Source organism: Capricornis sumatraensis, chromosome 1, assembly GCF_032405125.1.
Source record: "Capricornis sumatraensis isolate serow.1 chromosome 1, serow.2, whole genome shotgun sequence".
Taxonomy (NCBI): domain Eukaryota; kingdom Metazoa; phylum Chordata; class Mammalia; order Artiodactyla; family Bovidae; genus Capricornis; species Capricornis sumatraensis.
This window is the reverse complement of record NC_091069.1, coordinates 108,359,932-108,382,968: the sequence shown is the minus strand read 5'-3', so window position 1 is coordinate 108,382,968 and position 23,037 is coordinate 108,359,932. Positions and strand designations below refer to the sequence as shown.

Below are 23,037 nucleotides of genomic sequence, written 5' to 3'. Positions count from 1 at the left end.
CCACCACACTGAGAATCTCCCTACCTCCACATGTTTCCATCTCCAAGGCCCCGAGGAAGGGGAGGGGCTCAGGGAGCCCTGCCTTGTCGTGTACCCTCAATAAAAGTACCGTATACCCAGAAAAAAAAAGAAAAAGAGAACACAGCCCTCATGCTGACAGCCTCGCCTCTCCCACCAAAGGTATTTTTAAAAAACTGAGATATAACTGACATCAGAGGTCACAACCATTCTAGTTTAACAAACGCAAGTTGTTCAATCGCCAAGTTGTGTCTAACTCTTTGTAACCCCATGGACTGCAGCACATCAGGCTTCCCTGGTCCATCACCAACTCCCAGAGCTTATGCAGACTCATGTCCATCGAGTCAGTGATGCCATCCAACCATCTCATCCTCTGTTGCTCCCTTCTTTTGCCCTCAGTCTTTTCCAGCATCAGGCAGGGTCTTTTCCAATGAGTTGGCTCTTTGCTTCAGGTGGTCAAAGTATAGGAGTTTCAGCTTCAGCAGCAGTCCTTCCAATGAATATTCAGGGTTGATTTCTTTTAGGATTGGCTGGTTTGATCTCCTTGTAGTCCAACACCACAGTTCAAAAGCATTAATTCTTTATTGATCAATTGATCAAAAGCCATCAATTTGGCATATACATTCCTAAACAACATAGTTTTGTGTTGCCTGTTTCTGAACTTTATCTAAATGGAACTGTACTATACACATTTTTTTTTCTTATTTTTTTTGCTTATCATTTTCAAAGACATCTTTTTTTGGTACTTGTGGCCATGCATGCTAAGTTGCTTCAGTTGTGTCCAACTCTTTGGGACCCTATGGACTAGCCAGCCAGGCTCTTCTGTTCATGGGATTTTCCAGGCAAGAATACTGGAGTGGGTTGCCATTTCCTTCTTCAGGGGATCTTCCTGACCCAAGGATAGAACCTGCATCTCCTGTACTGCAGGCAAATTCTTTACCACTGAGCTGGGGAAACCCTACTAGGCTATAGTGCTTTTCATTTTTGATATCTTATGGCAACATCTAATTTAATAGAATGAATGGGTTATCCACTCTTGAGTCAAGGGCCATTTCTGGGTTTTCCCCCATTTTTTGGTAGTTAGGTATTCTTAACTTTTCAGGAGTTAAGCGTTCTTAACTAAGAATGCTCATGTATAAAAGTACTCTTGTGCTGGTACACAGGTGTTCTACAGGGTATTTACTGAGGAATGGAATTCTGCCTTTGACATCACTGAACACTTCCACAGTGGCTTATGAACTGACTCTCACAAAGCTGCTGCTTTGAACATCCTTGTCATCCCTGGTATTACACATTTTTGCCCATCATATGGGTGTGTCATGGTTTCTTACTGTGATTTTAATTTGCTTTCCCCCACCTACTAATGAAGTTGAGCAGTTTTCCATGTTTGCAGGCCATACACAATTTCTTTGTTATTTATTCTTGGTTGTGTTGGGCCTTCGGGCTCTCTCTGGTTGCGGCCAGGGGGCTCCTCACTGCGGTGGCCTCTCCTGTAGCTGGGCACGGGCTCTAGGGCACTCGGGCCTCAGCAGTTGCAGCACACGGGCTCAGCAGTCGCGGTTCCTGCACCCTAGAGCACAGGCTCACTAGTTTTTGCACCTGGGCTTAGCTGCTCCTTGGCATGTGAGATCTTCCTGGACCAAGGATCGAACCCGTGTCCCCTGAACTGGCAGGTGAATTCTTTAGCACTGATCCACTGGGGAAGCCCTAGAATTCCTTTTGTGAGGTGACTGTTCAGGTGTTTTACCAATTTTTCTATTGTTGTCTTTTTTCTTATTTATTTGCAGGAATTTGTAGTATATTTTAGATAAGTCATTTGCTTGCTCATGTGTTATAAATATTATGTTCAACTTTATGGCATCTCTTTTCAATCTTTTTAGTGGTGTCTTTGAAATGCAGCAGTGTCAGAATGATCTTTTAAAAACATAAATAACATCCTCACACGTCTTTGCTTAAAATTCATCAATGGTTTTCTACTGTACTTGAAACAAAACGTAAACTACTAATATAGTTTAGGCCATATTAGCTCTATATTTTCTGACCATTTTGAAAAATCCCATGGATGGAGGAGCCTGGTAGGCTGCAGTCCCTGGGGTCGCTAAGTCGAAAACAACTGAGCGACTTCACTTTCACTTTTTGTTTTCATGCATTGGAGAAGGCAACGGCAACCCACTGGAGTGTTCTTGCCTGGAGGATCCCAGGGATGGGGGAGCCTGGTGGGCTGCCATCTATGGGGTCACACAGAGTTGGACACAAATGAAGTGACTTAGCAACAAAGCTGTTCCTTAATATAATTATTTAATATTTTGTTTTTATGAATGTGTATACTGAATGTGATTTTTTCACAGTATAGGTAATCCTTTCTAATTTTACCTGAAATCAAGTGTATAACACTTTCAATAGTCTTTACCCTAAGTATTTTTCCCCTTAAGGCAAAAGATTCAGATAGGTTGGACAGTTAGAATTAAATTGGCCAACCAGTGCCATCTAGTGGGGACGTAAAGCATCCAAGCACACGATGAAAATGTTCAGACAGACAAGCAAGGCATTAAAACTGTAAAACATACGAAGCACCAGGGGATATCTCACACAGTACTTTAATCCTTATAAATTTGAAACAGCAATTTTCCCAATTTTCCTAATTATAAAATGGCGTTCAGGGTAATAATTTGTCTGATGCCACAAGTTTGAAAGAAAGAAAGAAAGGGAAGTCGCTCAGTCATGTCAGACTCTTTGCAACCCCATGGACTGTAGCCTACCAGGCTCCTCCGTCCATGGGATTCTCCAGGCAAGAACACTGGAGTGGGTTGCCATTTCCTTCTCCAGGAGATCTTCCCGACCCAGGGGTAGAACCCGGGTCTCCCGCATTGTAGGCAGACGCTTTACTGTCTGAGCCACCAGGGAAGCCCAAGTTTGAAAGTCTGACTCTAAAGCCCATCTACTCTAACAGTGCATGTTCAGTATATGTACAACTTGCTTATATTTTTGAGATTATCTTCCATCATAAGAATTGGTACTACCTATAACTTTCATTAAGAAGCAAACAGTTTAGTGCTTAAAAAATGGCAGGGCAGGGACACAGACACAGACACAGAGAACAGACTTGTGGACAGAGGGGGAGGGAAAGGACGGGGCAAATGTGCAGAGTAGCGCTTACATGCACGCCACTGTGTGTAAGGCAGGCAACTGAAGGGAAGTTACTGTGTAACAGGGAGCTCAGCCCAGCACTCTGTGACAACCTGGATGGGTGGGCTGGGAGGTTCAAGAGGGAGGGGACACATGTATACCTGTGGCTGATTCACGGGTATACAGAGACCAGCACAACATTGTAAAGCAATTATCCTCCAATTAAAAATAAACTTTAAAAGTTTTATCAGATAAAAATAATGCTAATGAATAAAACTAGATTTAAAATGGCAGAGGCTTTAAAATTACATGGTTCAGTTCAGTCCAGTTCAGTTCAGTCGCTCAGTCGTGTCCGACTCTTTGCGACCCCATGAATCGCAGCATGCCAGGCCTCCCTGTCCATCAACAACTCCCGGAGTTCACCCAGACTCATGTCCATCGAGTCAGTGATGCCATCCAGCCATCTCATCCTCTGTCGTCCCTTTCTCCTCCTGCCCCCAATCCCTCCCAGCATCAGAGTCTTATCCAGTGAGTCAACTCTTCGCATGAGGTGGCCAAAGTACTGGAGTTTCAGCTTCAGCATCATTCCTTCCAAAGAAATCCCAGGGTTGATCTCCTTCAGAATGGACTGGTTGGATCTCCTTGCAGTCCAAGGGACTCTCAAGAGTCTTCTCCAACACCACAGTTCAAATGCATCAATTCTTCAGCGCTCAGCCTTCTTCAGAATCCAACTCTCACATCCATACATGACCACAGGAAAAACCATAGCCTTGACTAGACGGACCTTAATCGGCAAAGTAATGTCTCTGCTTTTGAATACGCTATCTAGGTTGGTCATAACTTTTCTTCCAAGGAGTAAGCATCTTTTAATTTCATGGCTGCAGTCACCATCTGCAGTGATTTTGGAGCCCAAAGAAATAAAGTCTGACACTGTTTCCACTGTTTCCCCATCTATTTCCCAAAATTACACGGTTAGATGTGGTTTAATGTTGAGATCCTTGCTTTTGTATTAGGTGATCCACAAGTACTTATGTTATAAAAACTAAGAAAATTAATAAAAGGGAGCCATATATGGATCAATAACAACAGTATTGCAATTCTTTGTAATCATCATTTCAATTCTTTCCACCACAAGTCCAAGGGAATAATGCTGAAAATGTGTGCCAATTTTTTAAAGTTTAATTTTTAGTTTATACTGGAGTATATTTGACTCCAACATTGTGCTAGTTTCAGGTGAACGGTAAAGGATTCAATTATAGACATATACATACCCGTTCTTGTTCAGATTCTTCCCCCAGGTAGGTCACCAGAGAATACAGAACAAAGTTCCCTTTACTATACAGTAGGTCTCTCTCGATCATCTGCTTTATATGTAGTAGTGTGCATATATGATGGACTTCCCTCACTCAGCTCAGTTGGTAAAAGGTAAAAGCTCAGTTGGTTGCCTGCAATGCAGGAGACCTGGATTTGATTCCTGGGTCGGGAAGATCCCCTGGAGAAGGGAATGGCAACCACTCTTCTTGCCTGGAGAATCCCATGGACAGAGGAGCCTGGCGGGCTACAGGCTGTGGGGTCACAAGAGTCAGACATGACGTAGAGACTAACCACGACCACCAGTGTGCATATGTTAATCCCAAACTCCTAATGTATTTCATCCACCTACCTTTCTTTCCCCTTTGGTAACCATAAGCTTTTTCCTAAGTCTGAGTCTGTTTTTTCAGATTCCACATATAGGTGATATAATATCTGTCTTCCCTTGTGTGACTTACTTCACTTAGTATGATAATCTCTAGGTCTGTCTATGTAGCTACAAATGGCATTATTTCATGCCTTTTTAATGGCTGAGTAATATTCCATATATATATGTACCATGCCTTCTTTATCCATTACTCTGCTGATGGACATGTAGGTTGCTTCCATGTCCTGGCTTTTGTAAAGAGTGCTGCAAAGTACACTGGGTGCATGCATCTTTTTGAATTACGGTTTTCACTGGATATATGCCCAGGAGTGGGATTGCTGGATCATAGAGTAGTTCTATTTTAGTTTTTTAAGGAGCCTCCATATTGTTCTCCAGAGTAGTTTTACTAACTTATATTCCCACCAACAATGTAGGAGGGTTCCCTTTTCTCTACACTGCACCAGCATTTATTGTTTGTAGACTTTTTAATGATGGCCATGCAAACTGGTGTGAGGTGATACCTCACTGTAGTTTTGATCTGCATTTCTCTAACAATCAGCAATGTTGAGCATCGTTTCATGTGCTTTTTGGCTATCTCTATGTCTTCACTGGAGAAATGTATATTTAAATATTCTGCCCATCTTTTGATTGGGCTTTTGTTGTTGTTGTTATATTGAGCTGCATGAAATGTTTGTATAACAAATAAAATTTTTATGTTTGATAGAATGGCTTGAGAATTGAAAGCACAAAAGAGCTGGAAGAATTTATTCAACTTTTTACCTCTATCCTTAATATTCTACAACAAGATTAATAAGACATCTTCAGGGAGTTGTTTGGAACCTAGTTTTTTGATTTGGTGGAAGAACAGACTTGCTAGGAGGTATATAAATTTACTACCTTTAATAGCCCCAAATCCAAATTTAAGAGTCCAAAATTGGCCCCACATAGTCTGATTACTAGTTATATTATTCAAGAAAGAACTTAGGAAAAAATTTAATGAAATAGTTCAAGAATACGAAAGAATGTATGATGACTTATAGGTAAGTTATGAAGAAACCATGAATCCTAGCATAAGAAAAAGACTGGCAGCCCCATTGGAGGCCCATGGATATGCTGTGTTCACGTCCTTGTTCCTCGCCCACAAAGGTAACTTCCACATGACTTTTCCCCTACATGGTCCTTATATCCTTAAATGATATATACCTCATTAAATTTTGTAGTTTTCAACTTTATAGAAATAAAATGGTATCACACTGTCATATACTTGTGCAACTTGCTTTTCTCACTTAGCACAGTTTTTGAGGTTCATCCATCTTGATATGTTTGACTGTTATTTATACACTTTTACTGATGAGTTAATTAGAAATATCTTTGGTTATCCATTTTCCTGGTGATGAACATTGACCCTTTTTCTCTATTCCACAGTGACAAACCATGCTGCTATATGGACTCTTGTGCATATCTACTGGCGCACATCAGGCCTCTCTGGGGCATGAAAGTACCAGCAGAGTTACCAGGTTTGAGCTGTTAATACATCATCACCTATTAGATCAGGCCAAATTATTTTTCTAAAGCATTTCTAGTAATTTATACGCCCAGTGCTCAAAAGATTCTGCAGCTCCTCATCCTTGCCAGCACTTGGGATGGTCAAACTTTATGACTTTGTCAGGCTCAAGGATGCATAGCAGTGGTTTTAATGTGCTTTCCTTTGATTCTTAAGGAGATGCAGCATGTTTTGTGTGTCTATATAATTTATTCACTTTATTTTAAATATTTAAGAAGTAAATTCAGTTCAGTTGCTCAGTTGTGTCCGACTTTTTTTGACCCCATGGACTGCAGCACGCCAGGCCTCCCTGTCCTTCACCAACTTTCAATGCTTGTTCAAACTCATGACCATCGAGTTGGTGATGCCATCCAACCATCTCATCCTCTGTCATCCCCTTCTCCTCCCACCTTCAATCTTTCCCAGCATCAGGGTCTTTGCCAATGAGTCATTTCTTCACATCAGGTGGCCAGAGTATTGGAGTTTCAGCTTCAGCATCAGTCCTTCCAGTGAGGAGTCCTCCTTCCAATGAGGACTGATGCTGAAGTTGAAACTCCAATACTTTGGCCACCTGATAAGAAAATTTTAAAATTAGTACTTGAGTTAAATTGAGTATTGGCCAAAGGATATTAGCAACAGAAACCAAAAATAAGTGTTTCAGGTCTTTCCTGACTCAGACTCTACAGGTATTATCTAGATTTTATACATTTGAAAATTTTAATAACCAAGAAAAAGGAGTAAAAAATTCTGATTAGTGATATAATTTCAGAGCCAAGGGAGAAACTGCTTTTCAAACCTCTTACCATGAACAGTATAAGGGAAATGTAGAGGTAGGAACACTGTTCAGTTTCAAAATAAAGTTTAGAGATATAAAATTTAAGCTAGAAGTAGTCAAATGATGACCACCCAATAGCTATTTTCTAGGCACACTCACGGCAGATGCAAAGCAATCATGTTGTTAATAAAAACCACACACACCTGGGAAGTAAGACTTATGAGCTCCAAAACACTGCACAACCACATACCCAAGTAATGCTCATGGACTCGAACAGCTTCACAAAGTCCAGGGTCTTCAGAATCCAGGGGCAGAATTCCTGAAAATTAAAATGAGAAACGTAAGGGCAACTATCTAAAAGTGAACTCACTCCTAATGAGAGGCCAGTAAGCATTAGTCTAAATTTTCCTCAGTGGAATTTTGAGGAAGCTTCCAGTACTAGTAAGGAGAGATTTCAGAAATACAGAAGCAGACTAGATACTTTATTTTCTGATATAAGCACTATAATACCTACACTACCTCTTTTTCTTCCTCTTTCACCTGAGTGATGACAGAGATGATGGCTGACACACAGAGCCAACTCAGAGACTAGGGGGCATCTGGGCTCCTCATTAAACTGACCCCTGACGTACAGCTAACCTTCCCAGATTTTGGTTTTACAGGATTCATCAGTACACTTCCAATAAAATCCCATTTTCTCCAGAGCCAGTTGGATTTTATTTTAGGTCTCTTACAAACAGAATCTTGAATAACACAATGTCATCTGACTTCTTTTTTCTTTTTAAAATTTTATTTGTCTATGGCTGCACTGGTCTTCACTGCTGTGCGCCGGCTTGCTCTAGTTGTGGTGAGTAGGAGCTATTCTTCGTTGTGGTGCATGGACCTTTGGAGTTGCGGCTTGCGGGCTCTAGAGTGAGGGTTCAGTAGTCGCAGCAGTCGGGCCCAGCTGACCCTTGGCATGTGGGATCTTCCCAGACCAGGGATCAAACTGCTGTCCCCTGCATTGCAAGGTGCACTCTTATCCACGGGACCCCCAGGGAATCCCCTTACCCGACTTCCTGGGCAGATAATAAAGATAGAAATAATAAATTCTCAAAGAAAATACCCAAATCAAAGGCAATTCTGTTAAAAGCTGATGAAAACTTTCCTACACATTTATTCTTAACAGTTTCAAGCATGCTGTAAAGCCATATATTTTCTGAGTTTATGCAACTGCCTCGTATGAATACTTTCTACAGAGAAATGGCAACTTCAAAAACTACTTCTTAACTACTTCATCGTTGTTTGTATGAATGTCTAGGACACAGTATAAAGAAATATATTTGCAAAACGGTATTAACCATAGACTGAAAAAAAAACAGAATAAATGTCTTCAGCAAATTTTTGGTTTTACGAAGGCAGTAAGGGAGCAGCTGCATACAGTTTATTCGGATGTGGACAGAAGAGCATCTGCATAGCTGAGTCAGTCAGTAGTCTTCACATCGATGGACTGTAACTTTTCCTTTCTCTGGAGTCGTTGGTCTAATTACAGACTGAGTCCCTGTCCAGGAAGGGCTGCACCAAGGACAGCAACAACTGTGGCCATCTTTCTATCCTGTGTGAGCTTAGCTGCTCAGTTGTATCCGATTCTTTGCAATCCCATGGACTGTAGCCCACCAGGCTCCTCTGTCCATGGGATTCTTCAGGTAAGAATACTGGAGTGGGTAGCCATGCCCTCCTCCAGGGGATCGTCCCAACCTAGGGATCAAACCCAGGTCTCTTGCACTGCAGGTGGATTCTTTACCGTCTGAGCCACCAGGGAAGTCTCTTTCTATCCTATCTACAGCCAAATACTGAAAAGTTTTAAATGTTCTGCTATTGAGATCAAACTCCCAATTCTCTTCATCAGTGGATACTTGAGAGTAAATTCCAAAACTTAGGTAAGTACTTGTATATGAAGCAAGGTCACAGTAAACATTAGCAATTGTACGAAAAAAGGCAACAGGAAGACAGGCGACTTGGAATAAGGCTATGGCCTATAACTTACCCACTACTTCATCATCTGGTTGAAAGAATGATACCTTGCTTCCAACTAAAATGTGGAGAAAATTAACAGTCATTATTACAAGATTATTAAATAGAACCTAATATCTAAAATTCAAAAGCCATAGATTGATAAAAGTCACTGACTCAGAAAAGGTCAAGAACTTTTAGGACATGTTGACAGTCTGCAAGGGACCATAGGATGTAACACTTCAAATGTGGATTCTCTGCAAAATCTGGGCTGTGCGGTTGTTGACACCATGGAGTGGGATATCTCTCTGTTTAGCTAAGGATGAAGGCATAAAGAAAAATAATCCATTTCACAGCTCTTATGATGATTACACTGGGTACACTGGGCTCCCATCCTCCTGTGGCTAGTCCAATCTGTCATGATTTTAGCGGCAGAACTGCAGACATGCAATGGGAATTCTGGTTAGAGTTACATATGCAATTACTTTGATTTGGGATTATGGAAATAAATTCAGAATGGGGCCAAGAAATTTGAGGACTATACAAAAGTGATAAGTTACATTTCCCCTGTGTACGTAGAGAAAAGGCCTCCACCATCAGTCAATTCTGTAGAATATTTTTCTTCCAATAGTTACAAGAGGAAACAGGACGAGAAAACCCAAACCTCACTGAATGTCTACATTGAATGTGCCTAGCATTTTAGTGTGTGTTCCCATTTAATCTTCATGGCACACCAATTAAGTAGGTATTGTTAGGCCTGTTTAACAGACGAGGGAACTGAGGTGTGGCAGACAAGTAAGGCAGAAGCTTGTGATCTGGGAGTGGCGCCGCTGGCTGGCTCTGTCTGTGGAAGGGTCCCAATCTGCTGCGTCTCTGGATCCTGCCTGTGCCTCCGTCCCCTGATATTCTTGCTTTCTGTGCTTTTCGCTTTCCTTCCTGCTGCGGATTCTTGTCTTCCTGAAATCATCCTGATCCTTTTTTCATGGTGTCCTTCATACTCCTTTTATTAAGGATTGTCCTTCAGACAGTGGCACTGCCAAGGGGTCCATACAATCTGTGTGTCTCCTTCATTTTCTCCCTCTCCCTGCATGAGCTCATCACCATTCTATGATTTCAAACACAACCGAGAAACTGACAACTTTCAGATATAACCAGAATCTTGTAAATCATTTCCTGCCTTTACGTGTTTTGAATTCTCCTGTTCCAGTCAATTATTAAGTTCTGTTGACTTGACTTTCCCAGGATTTCTTGAATGTATCCACACTACCTTTGCCACATCTGTCTAGGTTATGGACTTTGTCATTTCTTGCCTGTTGGGTCTACGGCTCAAACAGTGCTCTTGCCTATAGTCTGGTCTGCCTCAAATCCACTCTTCATGTGGCCACCCTAATACGTTCTCTACAACCCAGCCTGAGAGATGAGATTCAATGTGATCCGGCCCTTGCCTACCCTCCCGCCTCATTTTTTGGTGGGCGGGGGAAAGAGTCAGTGTTCAGATCATCACTAAAAGATTTTGTTAGGTATTTTTTATCCTGCAGTTTTTGAAGGGGAATTTTCTTGACAAACTTTTTTTCCTTCTGCCAAATATCCTGCCTGTATGACTCTTGCCCAGAACTTCAGGTAGGGTCTCAGTTTCACCATCAGGGATCAAACCCGGGCCCCCAGCAGTGGAAGCCTGGAGTCTTAAACCACTTGGATTGGCAGGGAAGTAAGTCCCTATTTACCTTTTAAATACTCAATTTTAGGCACACCTTAAAAATTTAATGTGAATGAAGCTACTGACCATTATGTAAATTTTGACCTAAAGCCAAGTTATACAAGTAATTTATGCTGGTTTGTAAACATCATAAAAAGGACAATGCTGGTCACGCTATTCAAAATGATTACTTGTGGATTTAAATACATAATCTCTAAATATTTATTTACTAAACTGTAATAAGCTCTTCAATTACAAAATACCGTTAAGTTCTATTTTTCTTTTTAATTAAAAAATGAAAAACACTTCTGTATAGTTTCTTTGTATTGAAGAAGTGTGTGTAATTTTAATGTATCAGTAAAACAATTAGCTACCATTTAATTTCCATTATTTTAGAAAATAAATACAGATACTTCTATCTGTGCACTTACCATCTAACACAATTCCAGCAACTTCTCTCCCAACAGGAAAGAATTCCTTTTCCATCTTCATTTCTGCCAGAAGCTAAATAACAACAAAGGCTTGAACTTATTGTCAAGAATAAATTCTAACCTCTATTCATACAAGAGAAAAGCAGGAGCAAAAATCAAACCACAGAAAAAGCAAATATGACTCCATTTTTGGCATCAAGACAAAAAGCAAGTATCTTCACAAAGTAGGTTCCTCTGTGGAGCAGGAAACCAGCCTTGCTAAGGGATTTGTTGATATGTATAATTTTAATGTGTCAGCAAATCAATTAGCTACCATTTAATCTCCATTATCTTAGAAAATCCACAGAGAGATTTCTATCTGTAAACTTACCATCTAACACAATTCCATATAAAATATTTTCATATGATATTATAAAGTATATGAGTTCAATTAGACTGAATTTACTGATTAATATAGAAGTTATGTTAGTATATATATTAATATAGAATTAATATCTATATATTAATATATAAATAATATACTGATTAATATAGAAATACACAGTAAGTTTTTTTCCCAGCTGTTCTATTCTTCTACGAATAATTTCTTGGTACTCAGTTATTATTATTCTAATTTTTTTACCACATATATTTGACTTTTGGCCAAATCAAAGCACCAATATCTTAGTATTCATACCTTTGTATTTATCTGGCTCAGAGCACAAGCTTTAACTTGAAGTTTCACATAGTTATCTTCTGTAACAGGAAGATTTTCCTAGAGTCAAATGATAAAATAATTGCACGTTCCTTTGAGAATACTGCCTTCATGTTGTAAAAATTTTCATATATAACTGAACAAAATAAAAAAGACTCAAAATCTTACACCTAAGTTAACTGAAAAAGCTACAAACAATTACTTTATAATATATAATATGAAAGAATGCAGGGAATTTGGGGTAAAAAATTTCAAAAGTCTTAGGGTACTAATCTGAAAATGTACTTCTAAGCTATGGATAAGAATATATGTGCAGGCAATGAACACAGGATAACAAAGTAGAGCAATAAATACTGTCCTTCAGTTCAATTTAAATAACCTCAAAGCAACAAACCTTCATGTGGGGATGTCCTTAAACACACATATACATAATAGATACACTGTACTGGTCATGGAATTTTCTTAATGCTATATAGAAAGTTCTTTAGTGTCACCTCATGATGGTGTGATCACTAATCTAGAGCCAGACATCTTGGAATGTGAAGTCAAGTGGGCCTTGGAAAGCATTGCTACGAACAAACCTAGTGGAGGTGATGGAATTCCAGTTGAGCTGTTTCAAATCCTGAAAGATGATGCTGTGAAAGTGCTACACTCAATATGCCAGCAAATTTGGAAAACTCAGCAGTGCCCACAGGACTGGAAAAGGTCAGTTTTCATTCCAATCCCAAAGAAAGGCAATGCCAAAGAATACTCAAACTACTGCACAATTGCACTCATCTCACATGCTAGTAAAGTAACGCTCAAAATTCTCCAAGCCAGACTTCAGCAATACGTGAACCGTGAACTCCCTGATGTTCAAGCTGGTTTTAGAAAAGGCAGAGGAACCAGAGATCAAATTGCCAACATCTGCTGGATCATCGAAAATGCAAGAGACTTCCAGAAAAACATCTATCTCTGCTTTATTGACTATGCCAAAGCCTTTGACTGTGTGGATCACAATAAACTGTGGAAAATTCTGAAAGAGATGGGAATACCAGACCACCTGACCTGCCTCTTGAGAAATCTGTATGCAGGTCAGGAAGCAACAGTTAGAACTGGACATGGAACAACAGACTGGTTCCAAATAGGAAAAGGAGTACATCAAGGCTGTATATTGTCACCCTGGTTATTTAACTTCTATGCAGAGTACATCATGAGAAACGCTGGACTGGAAGAAACACAAGCTGGAATCAAGATTGCCGGGAGAAATATCAATAACCTCAGATATGCAGATGACACCACCCTTATGGCAGACAGTGAAGAGGAACTAAAAAACATCTGATGAAAGTGAAAGTGGAGAGTGAAAAAGTTGGCCTAAAGCTCAACATTCAGAAAACGAAGATCATGGCATCCGGTCCCATCACTTCATGGAAAATAGATGGGGAAACAGTGGAAACAGTGTCAGACTTTATTTTTTGGGCTCCAAAATCACTGTAGATGGTGATTGCAGCCATGAAATTAAAAGACGCTTACTCCTTGGAAGGAAAGTTATGACAAACCTAAATAGTATATTCAAAAGCAGAGACATTACTTTGCCGACTAAGGTCTGTCTAGTCAAGGCTATGGTTTTTCCTGTGGTCATATATGGATGTGAGAGTTGGACTGTGAAGAAGGCTGAGCGCTGAAGAATTGATGCTTTTGAACGGTGGTGTTGGAGAAGACTCGTGAGAGTCCCTCGGACTGCAAGGAGATCCAACCAGTCCATTCTGAAGGAGATCAACCCTGGGATTTCTTTGGAGGGAATGATGCTGAAGCTGAAACTCCAGTACTTTGGCCACCTCATGGGAAGAGTTGACTCATTGTAGAAGACTCTGATGCTGTGAGGGATTGGGGGCAGGAGGAGAAGGGGACGACAGAGGATGAGGTGGCTGGATGGCATCACTGACTCGATGGACGCGAGTCTGAGTGAACTCCGGGAGTTGTTGATGGACAGGGAGGCCTGGCGTACTGCGATTCACAGGGTTGCAAAGAGTCAGACACGACTGAGCGACTGAACTGAACTGACTGACCTCAATTAACATCTGTCTTGGACATTTTAGCATGCCCCATGGGACTGTGGGGTCGAAATACAAACTTAATGGAACTTAATTTACCCCTCATATTCCATAGCTAGATATAACTTCAAAGGCAAAGATATTTCAAACTGAGGTATTTATTGTCATCCACCAATGACACCAGTAATTAAAATGCTTTCTTCAGTCCTTGATATGCTCCAAAATTAGATCAAGTGTTGGCCTGCTGGCTAGAACAGCTACCTGCACAGTGCCTCTTGTGTTCTATCAAAGTGATCACTGTATTTGACATGAACACAGTACTCTGGGATTTCCCTTTTTAAAACTCAGATTTGATAATATTTGGTAATTATATGAAGATATTCAGCAGTATCGATAATGTTATACTCATGATTGTGTGAACCTGGTGATAATTATTTCCAAGAGCCAATCAAACCTCTTGGACCTCCATCCTGACCCAATGGTAGAAACCAAACTGATTAGACTCCTAATCTAAAGGATTTTGGAGTTGTTGAAAGATGAAAAAGAAAAACTGAATTGTGTTCGTTATCCAGAGATTCTTATTACTACTATGAAACACACGTACAACATGAAATACATACAGCACTTAGCTTTTGTCCCTAAACTAATACTGGAATGACTTTGGCCTGCCGCAAAACTTTCAAACAATCACTATAGTAAAAATTCTACTCTATCCTTAAAGTAGTAAAAAAAACAACAACTGGAAACCTTTAAAGCTTAGTGCCCGAAGTAACTTTGTAATGCTCAGAAGTTAGCGTGAAAAACAATGCTTTTCCACCTCTTTAATTTCACAATATGAAAGTATTTTCTGAAATATGGCTGCAATCTAAAAACTTGTTTTATTGTGGTATTCAGAATAAATTGGGTTAATTGTACAATACATAAGACTACTCAAGTTGTTCAGTTTCTTATTATCTTTTATACTAGCACACTGAGGAACTAAAAACTCTTTTGCAGCAACTCTTTTAAAAATATAGTTATACCATAATATCAACCACTGTTTTCACATAAGATTAAAGTAATTTATAGGGTGCCACTCAAAAATAATTTGTAACAGGGTATTTAAAACTAGGTCTGTGACATTTGTTAAATACACTATCTTGTTCCATCTAAAGATTAAATCATTTTCCTTACCCTTTCCTGGAACACAAATGTTATTTCTTCATTTGTAGAACTCTGTTGAAAATATAAGCCTTTCATAGTCACCTAAAAACGATAAAAGAAAAAATATACATGATATATACTAACCAACAAAACATATGCCAGATAAAGTGAAAGCATAAAATGAAAAATAGTCCTAAAGGATAAAATGACAGTTTAACCGTCATTTAGGTAATGAATTTAGGTAATAGTTCTTGAAAGCAATCAAACAAGAGAATATGCAATAACCTCAGGTACGCATTTGAGAATGGGTTTATAATTCAGCCTTTCACACCAAGGCTTAAGTTCATCTCACTATTCAACAAAAATTATGAGATGTACTTGAAAAAAAACTGTGTAGGCCAGAGGGCTCAATTTTAATAACCAAAAGAGTCATTTAAAGGGCTTTCGAAGTCTTAAAAAAGTCCACTGGAAATGAGAAAGTGGACAATCAAGACAGTCGTTGAAACTGTGTCCCTAATTCCTCTGTATCCGTTTATAAGACATTTGTTGGTGTTCAGTTGCTCAGTTGTGCCCAACTCTTTGCAACCCCATGGACTAGAGCACGCCAGGCTTCCCCGTCCTTTACCACCTCCCTGAGTTTGCTCAAGCTCATGCCCATCGAGTCGGTGATGCCATCCAACCATCTCGTCCTTGTCATCCCCTTCTCCTCCTGCCTTCAATTAAACCTGCATTCTGTGGACATCCTGAAGCATCTCTAAGGATTCCACAATTGTTTCTTTAATTTCCATAGTAATTGTATGACAAAGCTATTTTTTAATGTAAATTTTATAGAGGTACCATATAAAATCAGAGAAAAGTTCACAGATCCTAGGTATATAGCTTGGTGAACTTTACAAGGTGAACATGGCTATGCCATAGCAGGAAACATGTCACTAGAACTCCAGAAGCTCCCTGGTTTCCCTTCTAGTCACTATCCCCCTTCCAAGGATAATCAATATCCTGATATTCAAGCGGAGATTAGCTTTGTCTGTTTTTGGCTTTACATAAATGAATTGTTCTCCTTCTTCTCTCAGTATTATGAGTTTCACTCATGCTGTTGCCTGCAGTTGTATTTATTTCATTCAGTTACATAGTATTCCACTATATGAATTACTAAATGTCCACTGCACTAGACATCTGATGGTTTCCAGTTTAACACGTTTACAAATTATCCTGCTAAGAACATTCTTATACATATTTTTTGATGAAAGTACTACAGTATTATTGAATTTATTTTATGAACGACGAAACTGAGACTTACAGAGGCACATTCCTAGGGTCTCATAGCTCCAGCTGGGCCAGAGCTGAGACAAATCAGATGCTACCAACTCCAAAGTCATTTACCTTTACCATTATACTTAATGGTTTCTATTGAGCTAACATTAGATGTAAAACTAGAACCCCATCTCCTTTAGTTCAGGATTCATAATCAGTAAGTGCTTGTTGACAGAACTAGCTACATAACTTGCAGCGTTCACTGCAAAATGAAAATGTGGGGAACCTTGTTCAGAAACTAAAATTTCACGATGGTAACAGCCAAGCATCAAACCAAGCATGAGGGCCTTCTGACTGTGAGTCCAGTGTGACTGCAGAGGTACTGTTATTATGAAGCTGGCCCCGCAAGCTGAATTGTAATGGATCTAAAGGATCCTTATAGAGGGTTTTTACTAAGCAGTTCAGTAATGGTTGCTGCTTTCCAGAAGGTGGTCATCAAATGCTGGAACTAACAGAAACGAGTACACATTCCAGACATAGAGAATTTACATGTCTCTAGCCTTCTGGTTAAGGAAGATCTGCGTGTGTGTGTGTGTGTACACAACAATAAGTTTGTCAGGGTTGTAGGGGAGAGGGGAAGATCCTAATTACCCATGACAGAAATCTAACTTCTTCCTGGCTGTTGAGCCATCTAAGATGCATACCCACCATCCCTAGTTTACCTTACTCCTCCATTCTTCCAACACATCCCATCTGGTGTAGGCAGTGTGCGTGCGTGCACTCAGCCATGTCTGACTCTTTGTGACCCGATGACTGTAGTCTGCCAGGCTCCTCCGTCCATGGGATTCTCTAGGCAAGAGTATGCGAGTGGGTTGCCACTTCCTTCTCCAGGGGATCTTCCCGACCCAGGGACTGCGTCTCCTGCATTGGCAGGCAGATTCTTTACCGCTGTGCCACCTGGGAAGCCAAGTGTAACTTCATACCATATGGCCACCGCTGTCTCCAGGCTCCAGGGCCTGCTTGCTCTCTGAGACTGTGCTGTGCTTACTCTACAGATTCTGCAGAGTAAACAAAGCTCAAGTCCTACTCCCTCTCTGAAATCACCTCCCAGTGACACGCAGTCTACTCCATCTGTTCCATGCTTTTAGATTTCATTACATACTGACAAAACCTTGCTTTATTCACTCAACTAGTGGGTTCTCCCAGCTTCGAAGAATCAATATCCATTATTATTGAATACATAAAACTCTACTTCTACTCAATCTGGAGCTACTAGAATTGCCTTTTTGAGAAATGAAATAATTACACATCAACACCTTGATTTCAAAACATCTCCCTTTGTGACTCTGGAAGCCATTGTCTTCTCTGCCCACTCCATCTGAAAACATATGGCATCTCTCTCAGATCAGCAGTCACACGAGTCTCATACTGTATGTATCCCAACTTCAAAGACCCTGGAAGCTGTTTGTATGTACCCGTGGTGTCCCTTAAGATGACTATTATATACATAATAATGCCCATATTTTTGGTCAGATCATCTAAATAGTTCTTCCAAATTAGGTTACAATCAGCCTGGCTGGTATAAAAAAGTAATGTTTAGTTGTTGGTTCAATAAGTAACCATGTGGGAACAAAAACCACCCCTCAAAGTTACAAAGTAAAAAAAGAAGTATTTTTATAAAAGTGAGCAGAAGAAAATTGAGGAAATATTATTTGTTTTGCAAGCCCAAAAAGGAAAACTGAGTTCTTACCACAGAGAAATGTTACAATGAATGGTATTCAGAACCCACTTAATTTCTTAGGCAGTAGTCCAGATTAAATTGAACACTTAATCCATCATTTTAATAAAATTTTTATTGAACATAAAGATATTTGCACACAGGAAATAAAATAACTGAATACCTCATAAAATAAAAATATAAATGAAATATATACTATTCATCATGCTATTTCCAAAAGTGAATGATATTAACCTCAAAATTATATATTCTACTATAACCTTGCCTTTATCAGAAAAGTGCTACATAAAACTTTTAAGTGAAAATAAACCTGTTTTAAAAATGTAGGTTGATGTAAAAAGCCCTAAAAAGCCCTGTAAAAAGCATAAAAAATTTAAATTCTTCAGTTCAGTTGCTCAGTCGTGTCTGACTCTTTGCGACCTCATGAATTGCAGCACGCCAGGCCTCCCGGTCCATCACCAACTCCCAGAGTTTACTCAAACTCATGTCCATCAAGTTGGTGATACCATCCAGCCATCTCATCCTCTGTCATCCCCTTCTCCTCCTGCCCCCCACCCCTCCCAACATCAGGGTCTTTTCCAATGAGTCAACTCTTCGCATGAGGTGGCCAACGTACTGCAGTTTCAGCTTCAGCATCAGTCCTTCCAAAGAACACCCAGGACTGATCTTTAGGACGGACTGGTTAGACCTCCTTGCAGTCCAAGGGACTCTCAAGAGTCTTCTCCAACACCACAGTGAAAAAGCATCAATTCTTCAGCACTCAGCTTTCTTCACAGTCCAACTCTCATATCCATACATGACCACTGGAAAAACCATAGCCTTGACCAGACGGACCTTTTTTGGCAAAGTAATGTCTCTGCTTTTTAATATGCTATCTACGTTGGTCATAACTTTCCTTCCAAGGAATAAGCGTCTTTTTATTTCATGGCTACAGTCACCATCTGCAGTGCTTTTGGAGCCTCAAAAAATAAAGTCTGACACTGTTTCCCCATCTATTTGCCATGAAGTGATGGGACCAGATGCCATGATCTTAGTTTTCTGAATGTTGAGCTTTAGGCCAACTTTTTCACTCTCCTCTTTCACTTTCATCAAGAGGCTCTTTAGTTCCTCTTCACTTTCTGCCATAAGGGTGGTGTTATCTGCATATCTGAGGTTATTGATAATTCTTCAGGTACATCCAATTTTAAATATATTTGACATAAGTCCACAAATTGAAGATTATGTTCGTAATACTTTAAGTTTTTTTAATATCAACATATTAAACCTGTTATAAATCTGGAGAAACAAAAATAAATAATCTTTGGTATAAAAGCAGAATAAGGACTTTGCATAAATTAAACACTTACCACAAATAATACCAAGAAAGTAGTTAATGAAAGTACTAATCTTTTAAAGGATTTCTAAAAAAAACATCAATGGGAAGACATTTCAAATGGTTTCCTCTTAGTTATAACAACACGAGCCTCACTTGCTCTTCCCCTGCTATACTTACTCCTCCAAGGAGCTCATCTATTAATGATTGTAAGTAAAACCTCTATAGAGCAATCCTTATCTATACTTTCAGACCAAAAGTGTTCTGAGTATCAGCTCATCCTCAAATTCAACAGTCATAAAACCAGACTCACTTTTCCCATCCCCAAGTGAGATTTTGTTGTGCCAACTTCAGCCATCGAGGATATCTTAGAATCTCCCATAATTCCCTCCTCTAGGTTTCCTTTTTCTTTACAATCTCCTGGCTTAAGTGCTCATCTTAGATGTTAACACAATGATAGGCCAAAATTGTGATGCCTGAGGCCTGGGCTACCGCCACAGGCCACTGCACGGCTTCTTTCTCTCCCTTTGGACAACACAGCTGTGGACAACTTCAAAGTTCAGACTCTTCTTATGTGTTCAAATTTTCATTATTCCCAGCACAAACTTCATAATACAGTGAAGTATTATGCTTCACCCACCCTCATTTTTACTTTAAGGAAAGCAGACAAACTGTCAAGCAGCTAGGTTACTTTAAAAAAACAACAGATGAAGTCAGCTCTGAAATGTGGCCCTATTATGCTCATCATCTTGCCAGGCTGAGTAAATCTTCAGTTACACTGAAGAGATGCTTAAGTTTTAACCATGTTCTTACCCACCTGTGGGACTTTTCATATATATCCACATATCAGATAAAGAGGAATGTTAAACCATGTACCCATAAAACCTATTATGGTCAGCAAAACAGTAACTAGCTGGAGGGCTGGTTCAAATACCACATACTTTGCAGGCTGTAATGGAGACTGGTAGCCCTAACTGGACAGGCCAGCTTTGCTTCCTAAAGAGGGAGGGATGTCTCTAATTGTGCTGGAGACAGTCTCCAGAAATCTATAAACTCAAAGGACACTCGACATAAACAATGAACACACCGGCATTATACACTGTACTGCTCTCCTGCACCTGTTACAAGATGGGCGTGGGAGACGCTGCGATGGTGGCTCACACCCAGCTAAACTCTGGAAAGCATTTCTAGCTAGCAGCACATATCATAAGAACTTTTCACTTTCACATTTTAGGTATACAAAACTTAGGCAGATGCATGAAGTGACATGGTCCCTATTACTAGATGGATTTAAACTAGAGGCTGGGTACACATTTACAGCAGCATCATAAAGGAGATTCAAGCATCAGCTGAGGGGGATGGGGATGAGATGACCATATCAGTCCTCTGATTATGAAAGTCTAGACTTATATGGACATTATCAAGACATACTTGATTGAATTTGTATACAAGTGTGGCATCCTCTTGACATCTCACATAAGCTGAGATCTAAAGATAGGTGAAGAATTAGGAAAGGAAAATAATTTTTTGATAAAGGCTTTATGTAGAAGCAAGATGAGGCATTTAATTAGCTATGTCAAACTGTTGCCTATCCATGCAACAAGAGGCTTCCAACAATGACCTCTTCTGAATCTCTAAAGAATTTTTGATTAATTCTCCTCCCTCCAAGAGAGCTTAACTTTTGTTATTTGCTGATTTACAAAATACCTTTTCACTTAAGAATTCTTACTAGTGGACCCCCTTGCCAGTACTGCTGGGGGGTGGGTAGTGGGTGGTTTGGGAAAGTGGGATGGTCATTAATTCATAGATTAGAAGTCACTGCTCCAGTTTGTATTAGATGTAGGGCCATTTGGTACAGTAAGATTCAGAATGACAGAAATGTAACTTTCATTTATATTTCTGAGTTGGCATTCCATTTTTCCATACTGTACTCCTGGGGAACAGTGGAGCCCATGGCGCCATGAATGCAAGTCTTCTTCCCGCTGGCTTAGTCATGTGGCACTGGGACAAGGCACGGGATGTGGAAGGTAAACTGAGGGCCCTCCCTACTGTTACTACACTCTCCCTCCTCTCCACCGACGCAAAGGATCCTCTTCTCCATAGACCAAGCTTACTGCAGTCTGCCAACATTTAATTCTCTAAATCACTATAGGCTCTTTAATCATTACTTCAGATGCAAAGTAGGAACTGTACTTTTGATTAAATGTTTACTAATAAATTCACCATCAAAGGGAAATAATTTAACGAGATGTCACCTTTACAATGTACAAGAAGAAAATCATTTTGCAAAAATACTAAAGATATATTTGAACTATTCCATGTGAAGTTCGCACGAGCAAGAAGATTCACTTTCATCAATGAATCAAAGATTTCACCAAAAACAAACCCCCGAAACATTGTGATTGCAATGTCAAACATTTTAAGAATTCCCAAGCCTTCCCACTTTCCTCCTTCAAGGAGGTACACAGATGAATCAAGATACTGTCCAGTGTATAGTACTGATTGAAAGGCCTATATATCTCCTTGAGGTTTGGAATGCTCTTCTTCAGTTTAGAACTTTGATACTGAATGGACAGCACAGAGAGTTGTAAGACTGCCAAAATAGTTCACTACAACTGAGGGAACTTTGCCTTGTATGGTGAACCCCCTCTGTATGAAATCTGAATGTCTCAGGATTAGCCATAAACTAGAGCAGAGGCATCACTAATTGAAATTAGTGACAAAATGTAATAATTATACGCTGCAGTGATTGATGGATAGGATTTAGAAGTCCTACGTGACCCTACTCTGAATCCTGGCTTTTCTACTTATTCAGTGTATGACCCACATACACTACATAATTTCAACCATCTGGGCCTTAAATTCTACACCTGTAAAACAGGGATAGTAACAGAAAGGCTTAAATAATACATGCAAAGCACTCAGTACAATACCTGCCACAAAGGAAGTGTTGAATAAATGCTGGCTATTTGTGCTATTATTTCTGTAAATTGAGTTGAGACCTGGTAAAGTACTTCCAAAGTCCATCTCACAGAGCAGTAAGGGGTTTTGTCAGGGGCAAGCTAAGATTTAATACCTTTTAATTTCTGCAGTGGGTTGTATCATGCAGTAGCCCTTGAACAGTGCCTAGTCAGAACTGAGATGTACTGTTAGCATAAGATGTCCATCAGGTTTCTTCAAATGTGAAGAAAATGAGAGAATGTACAAAAGCTTGATTTTTAAACACTTGATTACGTGCTGATATGATAATATTTTAGATATACTGGATTAAATACAACTCTAGCATTAATTTCACATATTTCTCTTCATTTTTTAAAAAAAGTGGCTCTCGTTAAATGTGCAAAACCTTGCTGCCCGTAACCTGGACTACCAGCACCGGAGAGCTTGTCAGAAATGGAGATTCTCAGAGCCCGCTGACACCCACAGTATCATAGTCTGCACTTGAAAACGGTTCTGAGGTGATTCTCAAGCGTTGCTCCAGAGTATTCCTCCGTTTAGCTTAAATCTGGAGGGCAAATCTGGACCTAGAGTTACATAAACCCGAACGCCCCTGTTTTACGTAATTGTTCAACGGGAAAAAAAAAAAAAGTGACGGAGGAGAAAG

At 39.8% G+C, this 23,037-nt stretch overlaps 1 protein-coding gene across 3 annotated transcripts in view; it reads right to left on the bottom strand.

The window, feature by feature from the left end:
• The window catches only part of CRYZL1 (crystallin zeta like 1), a 35,917-nt gene that overhangs the window by 10,697 nt on the left and 2,183 nt on the right, over positions 1-23,037 (bottom strand). For 2 of the 3 annotated variants that reach the window (XM_068973412.1, XM_068973406.1), the window contains exons 2-6: positions 15,160-15,231; positions 11,936-12,013; positions 11,260-11,332; positions 9,167-9,211; positions 7,391-7,459 (exon numbers count right to left, since the gene is read on the bottom strand). In XM_068973412.1, the coding sequence (XP_068829513.1) occupies positions 7,391-7,459; positions 9,167-9,211; positions 11,260-11,332; positions 11,936-12,013; positions 15,160-15,225 (331 nt within the window). In that variant the 5' untranslated portion in view covers positions 15,226-15,231. Of the gene's footprint in view, positions 1-7,390; positions 7,460-9,166; positions 9,212-11,259; positions 11,333-11,935; positions 12,014-15,159; positions 15,232-23,037 lie in introns of those variants that run through there. The other variant, XM_068973421.1, reaches the window with a different exon arrangement.